General features: G+C 25.4%; 1 protein-coding gene across 2 annotated transcripts; it reads right to left on the bottom strand.

The window, feature by feature from the left end:
- Positions 1–7,391: 7,391 nt before the first annotated feature.
- LOC119604715 (ELAV-like protein 2) lies at positions 7,392–12,934 on the bottom strand. 2 transcript variants are annotated; one of them, XM_037957508.1, is made up of 9 exons: positions 12,765–12,928; positions 11,028–11,188; positions 10,392–10,951; positions 10,232–10,335; positions 10,018–10,171; positions 9,742–9,759; positions 9,222–9,495; positions 8,723–8,900; positions 7,392–8,665 (listed from the first exon to the last, which is right to left on the bottom strand). In XM_037957508.1, exons 3-9 carry the CDS (start codon positions 10,645–10,647, stop codon positions 8,504–8,506), a joined length of 1,146 nt encoding a protein of 381 aa, XP_037813436.1. In that variant the 5' UTR covers positions 10,648–10,951; positions 11,028–11,188; positions 12,765–12,928; the 3' UTR covers positions 7,392–8,503. The 2 variants fall into 2 exon arrangements, with proteins under 2 accessions (XP_037813436.1, XP_037813437.1); XM_037957509.1 differs by lacking the exon at positions 9,742–9,759 and having other exon boundaries at positions 12,765–12,934.
- Positions 12,935–13,850: the final 916 nt, after the last annotated feature.

Below are 13,850 nucleotides of genomic sequence, written 5' to 3' on the forward strand. Positions count from 1 at the left end.
TAGTTGCATGGAAACAACATCAAACGAAATTCTACATGACCTTATGGGGAAATTTTTATTTGTCTTTGATTTTCATGTCAATTTAGAAATCCGTTTAATTAAATTGTAACCAAATCACATTTGAGTGATTGTCTCTGCCTCTAATATACACAAAAGAGAGAAAGTATTTAGATTTGGCATACTTTAAACAGAAACCAGAACTACAAATAAAACTCATTACTGGCCTTCATCTAGATACTACTAAAAAGAAACAAATCCTCAATTTAAAGGAAACGTTTTTTTGTAATCTTTGGAGATATTGAATATATGTATGTATGTATAGCAGAAATGCTTAGTGGGTTGTACATGAATGTATACACACATATATACTTATAAGTAGATTTGAAATTACAGGAGATTTAGACGGTGGTACACATACATATTCCGTTACTGCTATGATATGGTTTTTCACCAAAATTGGAAGTACTTTATGTATGTTGTTTGTGGTGAAAATTCTACTTCTTTTTCGCTTTTTTTTGCTGGGTACCTAATAGGGTGATCGACTCGATTTTTCAACCGGTTAAGAAAACGGTTTTTTGTGCTTTACTAGTGTCGGTTTTTTCTAAATGTTGATTTTTCGAATATCGAATATCCCGGTTTTATTAAAAACCGGTTTCGAATACTTTTATTTGCTTTGTATTCAAAGATTACTTAAATTAAATTTTGAAGTAAATAATAATACAGCCCGTCTAAATTTTAAAAATATTGGAGTCCTGGAACTAGAGTATATTTTTCTAATGTACCTTTGGTTAAACTTTTCTGATTTTTCTTATTAATTAAAAAATTTAATTTGTAAAATTTATTGGATAAAATTTTGTCAATCAAATTAATTATAATAATTAATTTGCGGCTAAAATATTATGGAAGTGTTTTAATGCCTGTGGAAATTGTATAAACAGGGATTTTAGAATAAGATTGGATAACATAGTTCCTTATGTTTAACAGAAGTGTCCCTCTTATTTCCGTTTTTTTACATTAAAGAAATAATGTAAATCAGACGACTAGATCTAAATTTATAATCTTTTAGACTACTAAAAATTAGTTCGGGCTATGTTTTATACATCAAATTTAAATTAAAACGTTAATTTTTTTCATTAAAATAAAAAACCGGTTATCCGGTTTTTTTCTGAATTTGAAAAATGCCAACCGATTTTTTTCAAATATTAACTATTCGAAAACCGATTTTTTTCAAATATTAACTATTCGAAAACAGGTTTTTCGAAAATGTCGAATAATTAATCACCCTAGTACCTAACCGGCCTATAAACTGCACGTATTTAAAAGAACAATAAATTTATTGACTATTTGTTGTTTGGTGATTTGTTACATAGTGACAAACTATATTGATTTTTTTGATAGAGACTAAATTAAAAAAAAAATAATCCTCTATTATAAAGCTAATAAGTAATTTTTACAATTTTAAAATGTGCTGAAAATGTGCTGAAAAGGTGCATAGGTACTATTTTAAATCTAAAATATGTATAATATTAATGGCGCCTATAAATATTTTGAAATATTTACTTCTAACTTAAAAAAAAACACATTTATAAAACGGATCTAAAATTGTTTTCCTAAATATATATCGTGGTATTTGCCAAAGTAAATTAATAAAGTAGCATCACTTGAACAGCTGACTATTTTTTTTAAACTAGATAAATGAAGCAAATTGTCAAAGTTTGTTTTGAAAATTGTTAACATTGTTTACGTCGCCATTTTTAAATTGTGTTTTGCTATTTGTTAAAATTTGTGAAAAGTTTAAAAAGTGAATTAAAAGTGGTTTTAAAGTAGTTTAAAAGTGTAATAAATTGTATAATATATAATAATATAATTAAATCGTTAATATCTTTAGCTTAAAAGTAATATTTTTTATTTATGTTTTGTTCACATTGTTTTTCAAGGAAATTTTATTTTGACACAATCTTAAATTTTCCAAAAACAAAATACATGTGGTTGTTGTAGATGTTGTTGTACAACAAGAGATGTCGCTACTTTATTAATATACTTTGGTATTTGCCGTATTGTGATATTTACTGTACGTAGCAAGTAATATTGGTGGATCGTGTTCCATATCATAGACACTTACCGGTAAAGCATTTATTTACTTTTTTCGTATTTGACCTCGAATCAGGAAGTGGTAAGAGTAGCGGCATACAAATTATGGTTGATAGTTAACATTATTTTTATTTTATTTTTAATAGGATAGAAAATGTTAATTTTGAAAAGTTATAACACACAATTTGAAAAACACTTTTTGCCAAAATCTTTTTCTGCCATTTTATGTGAAGTAAAACTTACCTTAAGTCCACCTCAATTATTTTAAACGTTTTCCAAGTTTATAATTTAAAATTTTTTAAATATTTGAATATTAAAATAAACACTATCACAAACATTTATCTTTTTAAATTAAACAATTTCTACACTTTTTAATATTAACAAATGCAACCGACGCGTTCATTTCTTATTAGAATGAAAAATTATATAAAAAACAGTTGGAATAAAACAGATGCATAAAAAGCACTGTTGCATTTTTGCAGCAGCAATGTTGCCATTTTAGCTTTATTTTATCGAATACATATAATAATTTTTGTATAATATTCACTTTTTCAAAACTGCACAAAATTCAAAAGACAACTTTTTTATGGGACTAGATAGCTACGAAATAGGAACAATAAAAATAAAAAATTCTCTGATACATATGTATCTGATACATATAATGTTGTTAGATTATTTAAATTTGGCAATAATACTCAAAATTTTGAAATTTACTAAATTTTCATTTCTTTATTGATCAATATGAATTTTATACTTATTAAACTGTTTTTTAATAATTGTTTAAGATAATACATAAGTAAATAATTTATTATAGGGGAGTTTTGTTTGGTGTGATTTTTTCCATAATTGCATTAAATTGTTATTTTTTGTTTGTTGTGTCTAATTAAAATTGTTCGCCATAGTTAAAGGAATTTATTTGTAATTAAAATGTATATCTTTCTTAAAAACTTTAAAGATTAGGTGGTGTTTTTAATACTTATTGGATTTCAAATAATTTTATTTCAAATAAGTTTCAATATAGTTTTTAAATACATATTAATAATTATAGACACAAAAAGATGGATTTTTCATAATATACATACATATATTTAATATATATGCAGTCATATCTTGGGAATTTAAGGGGGATTTGTTAAGATTTTAAATAATTATTTGGTTTTAATATTAATGCATTTGACTACTTAAAATTTAAGAATTGTACGAATAACAAATATTATTTATTGATTTTCACTAACATTTATTTAGTTTAAACATATAAATTGATATTTAAGTATAGATTTTAAATGATTTTTTTTATTTTATTTTTCTTGATTTTAATATAATTGCAAATTTTTGTTACTTATGATATAAAACACACAAATCATTTATAAATAATTAATTAATAATATTCAGTGACTTCTTGAATTTATTATTTATCTCTTTTATATACCCAAGAGCTTTTTACACAACCATATTATATGAAGTTGAAATAGAACAATTTAATGAGAATACTAATAAAAACTACACTGCAAGAAAATACATTTATTTATATTATGTTCGGCTTAAACTACATACATACTATGTATGTAATATTATAATCCAAGTTAAGGAATTTCAAATGAATAGCAATTTTTAATGGTATAACTTTGCAATAATCGTTAAACCAGGACCTGGTAGAAAAATCAAGTGTAGTTTTAAACAAAAGTTAAATAGTTGTTCAGAAAAATCTACTGAGGTCACTAAAAAAACAACATTTCTATAGTAAAATTTCGTATTTATTTTAAATTTCAATAATGTGAAAAATGTCTCTTTTCATATCTTATTTATAATATATAAACATTATATTTTTTTTCTTTTTTGTCTCAGTGTAAAAGTATAAAAGTGAATATACATTGATTTCACATAAAAACGTTTAAATTTTCTTTGCCGTGTGTTTTTAATATTTATTATATCAAAGATATGCGCATTTTGCTGTGTTAACGTTTCATGTTTTTTATTTTATTTTTTAAATAAATATTTTTCTTTATTTTAGTTTATTCAATATTTTATTTGTATAACATCTATTTCAATATTATGTATTATTAATCTTTTAGCATTTTTTATTTTATTAAAAAAAAAACGATGTACGTACGTATTTGTTGTATATTATTGTGCGGTGTTGAATTTCAATACGTTTTACTTATTTAATTTCTTTTATTTTTATTTTATGTTTTTACAAATATAAAATTTTTTATCAAAACTGTATTCAATATCTTTATATAAATCGATTGCTTTTTGTTGTAATATATATAGTGTATTTTAAATATTTTCTATATCATATATTTTTTTGTATTAATAAAGTTATAATATTGATGGGTTATTTATAAATAATTTAAAACAAACATAAAATATATGAATACATATATTGATAATTAGAGTTTTATCTAAGCTGAAATTAAATCAGTCAAGTCAAGCTTTACTTCACCATACGAGAGTTAATTAAAGCGTTAGTTAAGCGATTTTGCTCACAGTTTGTGCCAAATGCATATTGGACCTGCCCATGAAAATTCTCGAGACCTGAATAGTGCGAAAAAAAAGTCTACCAAAACAACCGATATCATGCATGCATGTTCCCATTATCCCATTGCATCAGGATTTACATTACGAAAGCTCAATGTTTAATTATCGGTTTTATCTTTTCCCTCAAGATGGTAATGGTGTATGTTTAGGAAAAATGTATTTTTATATTTAAACTAGAAAAACGTTAAAAATTTTAATTTAATTTTAATATTCAGTGTAATAACTTTTACAAATCATATTTTGATAATTTTTTTAAGCTTTTAACAAAAAAGTGCAGGGCAATTTGATTTTATCTTATAAAAAGATGTATTTTTCGCTACGAATGTAATATTTGACTAAATTTACAAGTTATTTTACGAAAAATTAACTTAAATAATGTAATTGCGTGTTTTTTAAGAAATATCGAAAAAATATTAAGTCTTGACTTTTATTATATAAACCTTTATAATAAATGGTATAAAACACATGTATGTATTCTTTTCAATTTAAAAAAATCAGTAATTAGTTGAATATTTTAATAAAGTTATTTATGATTAACTTGTTTAAATATTTATGTATTTTCTCCTGTTCAATACACAACATCGATATATATACTAGTATAATGTTATACTAAAAATAGCATTAAAAAATTAATTTTTAAGGACTAAATTACTATAGAATAATTTACCATAAAAGAGGGATTTAAAAAGAATATGTTAAGGTTGTTAAAGTATTAAAAAAATTATAAACGATAGTAGTCTAAGGATCTTATTAATAATAATTTTTCAAAGGCTTACAGAATAAATTTTGTATGAAAATTTGTTTCATAAACCTTTGATAAAATATATAAATAATGCACTAAACATATAAAAATGTATTTAGCCTTCATAGCTATTGAAAACTGTTCAATTAAAGTGCAACTTTTGTATTTTATTTACTCCATACGTTTCCTATAATGTTTTAATATACTTATAGAATTTTCCAATAGTAACATATTTTAACATTTATGGTTTCTAGTTAAATTTTAGTTGAATTTAAATTATTAAAAGTTGACTCTTTTTAATTTTAGGTAATAAAGCACCATTTAATATTAATTTGAAAAAAGTAAGATTTTACTCGTAAAAGGATACTAATGTATGTGTGTGTACATAGTATATACCATGAGTAATACATATTTCTTTTTGTTAATATTTAATTGATTTCATTTACTTTTTATATATTGTATGTATGCATAAAGATATTATTTTTTGTTTCATATGTATGTTTTCTTTTTTCAATATTTTGGCAGATTTCTTATTTATAAATGTAATTTTAAATTTTTATCATGTAATTTCGTTTTAGATAAAAAGTTAGTGTATTAATAAAAATCGTTCATATATTGAAACTCTTTTGTTTCGATTTATTATGGGAAAAATTTCTAACTTTTCACAATACTTTGAAACATTTCATATATTTTTGTAAAAAGATCTCGTATTGTGTATAAGTTTCGTAAACTTAGGACTTTTTTAAATAAAAAATTTCTTATGAAAAATATTCGTTGTATTCGAAAAAATTTTATATTTTTTCCATTACCATGTTTTTACGTTATTTTTTAATATTCAAATAAAACTGTATATGTATAAAAGTAGCAAAATTTTATAATTTTGTGGGGATTAAGTAAATCCTTATATTCATAATTAATTTTTAGATGTAATAAATGTTTATAAAAAATTTACAAACCTTTGATAAATTTAAAAAACGTATTACAAGTACAACAATTAAATTAGAATTTCTTCTTTAGTAAGTGCAATAAAAATTCCTGTAAAAGCATAGGCATTTTATTAAAAAACTTGTCTGAAGTACTACTTTTAATTAAAACAATAATGCTTGTTTATAAAATTTTATTAAGTTTTTTTTTTATAAAAGAAACTTGAAAACGTAAAATATAAGAAAGAAAAAACAATATAACAAAAAGGAAACAGCAAATCAACGAGAACAAATTTCGTTTTTTAAATAAATTTAAACTTAAAACTATAGTTGTTATTAAATTTGATTAAAAAGAAACGCAATAAGATAAAAATTAAAATAATGTTCACTATTATAAGGTACAACGAAAGAACAAACAAAACAATTGAATAGTAAAATAACTTAAATTAAAAATGAAATTCACACAAACAAAAGTGATAAACGAAATCATACATAAACAATTTGATTTACTTAAAATTAGAAATTTTTTAAAATATATGGTTTGATTTATATCCTTTTTAATAATTTTTATACTTAAACACAATGAAGTTGTTGTTTCTTCGACTTGTTTGTTCCGAATTAACACAATATTAAAGCAGTAGATTCGATACATAAATTAAAAATTAAGTACATAATATCTTTGTCATAAATCAAAACGAAAAATAAAATAATTTTTTCTTTGTTTATGAACGAAACAAATAACGCTGATCTATACAATCATTGAAATTATTCAAATTAAACCAAAAATAGAGTTTCAAAGTTTTACCATATTTTATAAAAATCGTACGAGTAAATTTATCTTTCAATATGTCTGTATATAGTGTTTATGTGTACGTATACATTCTATTATTTCCTAAATAGAGATTAATATTCTTTTAGTTACACAATAATTTATGTTTGTTCACAATTATTCTACAAAATGTATTGTTTGAGCAATAATAATTAATTTCATATAAAATAGATTTAAAAGGTTAAAAGATAAACTTAAATTAAATTCAAAATCATAAGAAAGCTATAAAATTTAAAGATTTAAGATTTAAAGATGTTTATATGATTTCTTTAACTTCATAAGTTTTTTAAAAGGGTCTGCTCGAGCACAATGGAACTTGAAATCGGTCCTATTTCAATTCCTTAATTTAAATCTAGAATATGAATTCTACCACCAAGGATGTTGAATTGTACTAAGTAATTGAATTTAAAGAGTCAATTTGATAATGTGTTTGTGGGGTGCTCGAAAACATTGTCTAATTTATAATTACATGAGATTGTAGACCCTTACTTACAATATATACATACATATGTATGTATATAGGTACTATAGTCATACATATAGTATGTATAAAAACAAAAATTAGAAAAACCAATTTGAAAATGGTAAAAACGATGATAAAGAATTTTTAGCTGCATTTGTAGTGGCCGCTGCCGCAGCCGCAGCAGCGGCTGCTGAAGTGGACGCACCCAACGAAGGGTTGTTGAAAGCGGCTGCTGCGGCGGCTTGTGAAGATGCCGACGCTGCCGAAAAGGGTTGTTGGTGCTGTTGGGCCAAACTTGTTAAAAGTTGAGCAAATTCTTGTTGCATGTGCAAACGTTGTTGAAGCAATTCATAATGATTTTGGGGTTTGTTGTAGACAAATTTAGACGCCGTTTTAATCATTGTGGAAGAATGCGGATTAGAAGTGAAATTATTTGCGTTGGAGGAAAGTGAGGAATTAATTAAATTATTTGAACGTTGTATCAATGATTGTTGCTGTTCTTGTTGTTGTCTTTGTTGTGATTGTTGTATAATAGTTGTTGTAGTTTTGGTTTTCTTACTCTGTTGTTGTAGCTGCTGATATTGATTGCTGTTGTTGTTATTGTTACTGTTACTATTGTGATTATTAATTAAGGAATATTTCGAGCTTATAATTGCCGTGGAGGTCGTGTTGGATGTCGTATTTGATTGAGTGGTAGTAGAAGTAGTTGTGGTCGTTGACGATGTGTTTGTCAAACAAGAATTTGCTAAAGTCGTTGTGGTGGTTGTAGAGGCTGTTTTCAAATCATTACTTTTTGCGGTGGTCAGGTTAGTGGATGAGGAATTTGTCAAATTTATTTTATTATTTAGAGTTTTATTAAATGTTGATGCCAATGTGGTGGTGGTGTGGGTAACAACAGCAGTCAATTTTGTTAATAATTACGTTTGTTTAGTTTTATTTGTCTTAAAACTAACTTGTAATACACGATTACCCAATGTATAACCATTCAATGATTGTATGGCTAGAACAGCTTCCTCATAATTGGTCATGGTGACAAAACCGAAACCCTTACATTTGTTTGTTTGCAAATCACGTATGACCTAAAAAGAGAAATCATATTTTAAGCAATATTCATCACTTTTAGAATTTTTACTTGCCTTAACGGATTGTACTGCTCCGAAAGGTCCGAACAATTGCCATAAAACATTTTCTTCGGTTTCTTGTGCCAAATTATAGACGAAAATACACCAACCAGAGCCATTGATAGGATTACCTGGCAACATGGTATTTGCCAAAATATCTCCAGTTAACGGCGAATATCGGGAAATGACAGAACTGAAATGTCAATTGATTTCAAAACATCTTTTATTAGATATACATTTCGGAATTATTTTTTTTAATATAGAATAAAATATCCCTAGGCGATTCTCATATTTACAATCGAAACAAAATGAAAACAATAAAAACAATTTCGACATACAACAATACCATGCTACGACGCCTATTATGAATGAAGAAGTGGGTTGTATTCTTGAGCTTGGACAAAGGCTAATTATGAAGAAAAAGTACTTTAGCTAAACCAGTACTGAAGGTACCAAATAGCCAGAAAGTAGATTTTTTAAAACCCTTAAAATCTATTTCAAGTTTATTTATTACCTATATCTTCCGGCCGCTGTTGGGTGTATAGCTGCTGCTGCGGCAGCTGCAGCCGCTCCTGCTGCACCCGTTGGAAATCCACGAGTTCTGGGATTTTGTGGCGCCAAATAAGCCGTAAGTGGTTGAAAGGCTTTATTGTTACTTGGATTATTAGCAAACTTGACCACAATAGGTTCGGTGGCATTTTTTGGTATAGTACCGTTTAAAGCTTTAATAGCTTGATCTGCTTCATGTCGTTGGTCAAAACGTATAAAACCAACGCCCTTTGAAAGACCTGAAATCATAAATAAGAATATTTCAACTGAACTGTGTGTGTTTATTACACAAGTATGACTGTGTGCAATGCAATACGAATAAATATTTTAAATTACTAATAGATGGATAAATGACATAATTGGTATTAAAGCATGACATTATTTTTTTCCTTTATAGTTAATTTGACAAAGAAGAGTTTCGAAAGAAATGTATGATTGTGAAAGTAAAGAAATAATTATTAATAAATTAAAATAATAAAACATACCCTGATCAATAGGTCCGGCTTAACGGAACATAAGGTTTTGTGTAAATAAAATAAATAAAAAATAAATTAATTTATGAAAATAATATTTACAAAATAAGAAATATGTTTGGTATTTTAAATGTCTTCAAGAGGAAATATATTAAAATTACTCTTATTATTGAAAATGTACATACATATACATGTCTAGATCTTTCATTTTATGTTGACAATTCAGCATTAATGAACTGAATTTTATTAAAAGGAATTAATATTTGTAAAATAATTACTATTACTCACCCGTTATATTGTCACATAATATTCTTGAGGTAATTATTTTTCCATATGGACTAAATAATTGCTCTAAATCTGGTTGTGTCATGTTTTTGGGAAGACCAGATACATATAAATTAGCACCTTTTATTGATTCAGAACTAGGACGGGCTATAGAGACCTAAAAATATAGCAAAATAAAATATGCTATAATGTCAATATTCCATTTTGGTTTACTTACCTTAATCGTCTTATTTTGCAAACGCAATCCGTTTAGAGAGCTGATGGCCTTTTCAGCATCCTCCTGTTTCACATAGTTGACAAATCCATAACCAAGACTTTGGCCTAGAGCATGATTGAAATATTCAAAGTGTGTCAAATTGATTAAGGTAATTACAAACCTGTTACTTTGTCCCTAATTAATTTACAAGATTCTACTTCGCCAAAGGTAACAAAGAGAGCACGAATGTCCTCTTGAGACATGGTTTGTGGCAAGTAGTTCACAATTAAATTGGTTTTCGGGTCATCATTATTATTGTTGTTGTTCGCATTGGGATTATTGTTATTTTGTGTATTTTGAGCGGTAGCAGCTCCTCCATTTTGTTGTTGTTGACCCTCAACCATAGTGTTGCCCGTGGATGAGCTGGTAGTCATCATTTAGAAATTAATTGTTGTTAAATTAAGAGAAATTGTAAAAACAAATATTTTGAAATTGATTTAAAGTGTCAAACTAATTCAAAACAAACTAACGGCTGTTTAAGGGTAAAAGAACACAATTTACTAAAAAATAGTCGATTGTCTTTAACTTCTATAAACGAAAATAATAATTTACTTTTGTGATTTTAAAACACTTAATTAAAAAAATAATTCATATATAATACTGTCTGTTTACTTTCGTGTTATATTTCTATTTTTCTTTATATAAATATTTATATATAAAAAAGTTTTAAAATAAAATGAGCTGTAATTAAACAGAAAATAATAACGAAAATTATACAAAATATTTTTCTAAACAAACATATTTGTAATGAAAATACCTTTCCCAGATTTGAAGACCCTTTAAAGCAACTGTTGATACTTCTTGTAAAAGAATTGTTTTCTGTTTTACTTTTAACAGAAGCAATTTGGAAAAGTTTGTTTGATTTTTCTTTTTATTTTTTCTAAAGGAAAATCGATCACAATTTGTTACAAAAAACTACTGCAATGAAAAAGAAAAAAAGTTTTATAATATTAGTTAAATATACATATATATATTTTTGTATTTAATTAAATGACTCTTATTCTAAAGAGAGATAATGTTTTTGCCAATAAACCGTGTAAATTTAAATTGAGGTCATTGCTAGGTTTTTATCATTATTGCAATTTTTTCTAATTTTCTTTAAGTTCTTATTAAGTGTCATAAGTTGCTACAAATATGTATAACACCACAAATATACATATGTACATAGATAGGTAAATAGCAGCTAGGTAAGTATTGAAGCCATATAAAAGTTCAACAAGTTGTCTCCTCTTTCTTAAAGGTTAAGGTAGTAATTGGATGGTTAGATTTCAATCTACACAACAAATTAGAGACCAATTTGATTGTTTAAATATCTAATATAAGTACCTCCAGTCAAAGCAATTTATAATTTAGAAGACGAAATTTCGAATTTCAGATAAACAGATTATTTTGGCAAAGCGAAATTCGTATTTAAAATAACACTGATCCATAATTTTTAATTTATTCATATTTTTAGTCATGGTTCATACTAGTTAAATTTAAATTCATTGAAGAGTTACAGTAGAAGTTAAATAATTCAAATAGCCTACTCTCTTCTACTATTGATTTTGAATGTATAGTTGATTGTCTTATGGAAATTGTATAGAAAATTACATTTAAACATAATTAAAACATTAAAAAATAGATTATAGTTTAATATTTAAATTTATAATCTTTTTACGACAAGACTACATCGTGATTTGATAATATGCGATTTCGTTCACAAGCAATAAGAAAAAATGCAAGAGATTTTACGTACAAATGTATTTATGTATGTAGAATGTACATACATACGTACGTATATTAAAATATTTTTAGAAATATTCAAAAGAATTTTACACATGTATAAAGAGGTGCTGATGGAAATTTCATGTAATAAACATTAGGGCGCATGCGTTATTTTTAAATCAACATAAAAGAAAATATTATTATGATTTTATTTTTTATAGATGCACATTTTCATTATTACAAGCAGCTGATTTATGATTTTCATAAAAATAAATACATATATTTATTAAAAAAATAGAAGATTCAAATAATTCAGTTTGAGTGGAAATAAAATTGTACAGTTTATATGAAGAACTAACAAGGAAAATTTTAGCAGTTTTAAGAAATTGTTTTGTACTTTTTTTTTTTACAAATAAACCATATGGTATAATACTTAACATTTTTATGATAATACTACTTTCCAAAATGGAACCAACATTTTGAAAATTTTTTTGTATTTTTTAATTGAGGTTAGAAATAGTCTAGTAATTTTTTTTTTTATTATTTTCATTTGATTTAAGATAGGTTCATTTTATAGATCTAACTAAGCTTTTCTATCAAAATGTGAATTGACATATTTGTTGGCGTTATTAATTAATTTGTTAATTATGTTATTAAATTATTTTTATTTTTTTGTATGCATTTGATTACGAAACACACAATTTATTTTAAACGTTTCAATTAATGAAAATATAAAAGAAAGCAAATATTTAAATAAGTATTCTTTGAAAATTCTTTATAGCATTACTTTTTAGATAACGAAAATTGAACCAAATAAAATTTGTAACGTTTTCTTTTGGAAAATTAATAAAAACTCAGAATTAAAATGAAATAAACGAAACAAAAATAAAATCAAACGTAAAGCCGAAAATGAAAAACTGAAGACGTTTCTTCAACTCAACAGAACCGAAATAAACTAAATTAAATTTTACGATAAAATGCACGAAAACCAAAATAATGACCGACAAAACATGTCTACCAAAATTAAGAGAAAATAGAAAAGTGTGGTGTATTACACAGAGAAAAAAATGTATAAAATTCACCACACAGGGAATATCTCAATTCATACATTTATTCATACATGATATTAGAGTATCCCGAAAATATATATCGGCAGTCGCACTAAAAGAAAAGTCAAAATACTATGTGAGGTTATAATCGGTTTATTGCTGTATCGACTTTCTTAAAGTTTTCACAGTTTCTTCCTGTTTGTCTAGAGACCATAAAACTATAACTGAAGAACTATAACAGCTACTTGTTTAGAACGAGTTAAAAATGTGTATATTAGAATTTTATTATAAATCTAAGCTTTCCATTAAGTAAAAAAAAAAATACAACAAAAACGTCCATTTTGAAAAAATAGGGAAAATTAAGTGCCAAATATTGAAAAAATCTTATTATTAAGTTAAAAAATATTTGTTTTTTTAAAGATATCCCACTCGCATTAATATTTTTTGAAAAAATATTAAAAAAAATTAAGAAAATTAAAAAAAAATTTGGAAACAATGAAGAAATAGCTATCTCAACTCCATTGGACAATTTTTGCTAGGACCAATAGGTGAAAAGTTACACTCATTTGAATAAAACCCTGTATGACTAAAATGTGCAACTTTGACCCCCTCTAACTCCGGCAGTTCTTGACCGATAGAGCTAAAACTTGTGTCTGGCCTACTATCCAATAGCACCAACCTTTTCATCAAAATCGATTTTTTAAGTTGGGTCACTTGACATGAACTTGCCCACATATAAACTTTTATCATTTCATTGGATTACACAGGCCGACAATATTTTGAGAAAGTCGAAATCCTAAGACTGTTATACTTTTATAAAGTAT

The sequence above is a fragment of the Lucilia sericata genome, unplaced genomic scaffold, assembly GCF_015586225.1.
Source record: "Lucilia sericata isolate MDLA Ls3-8-SP2 unplaced genomic scaffold, ASM1558622v1 Contig000420F_arrow, whole genome shotgun sequence".
NCBI classification, from domain to species: Eukaryota; Metazoa; Arthropoda; class Insecta; order Diptera; family Calliphoridae; genus Lucilia; species Lucilia sericata.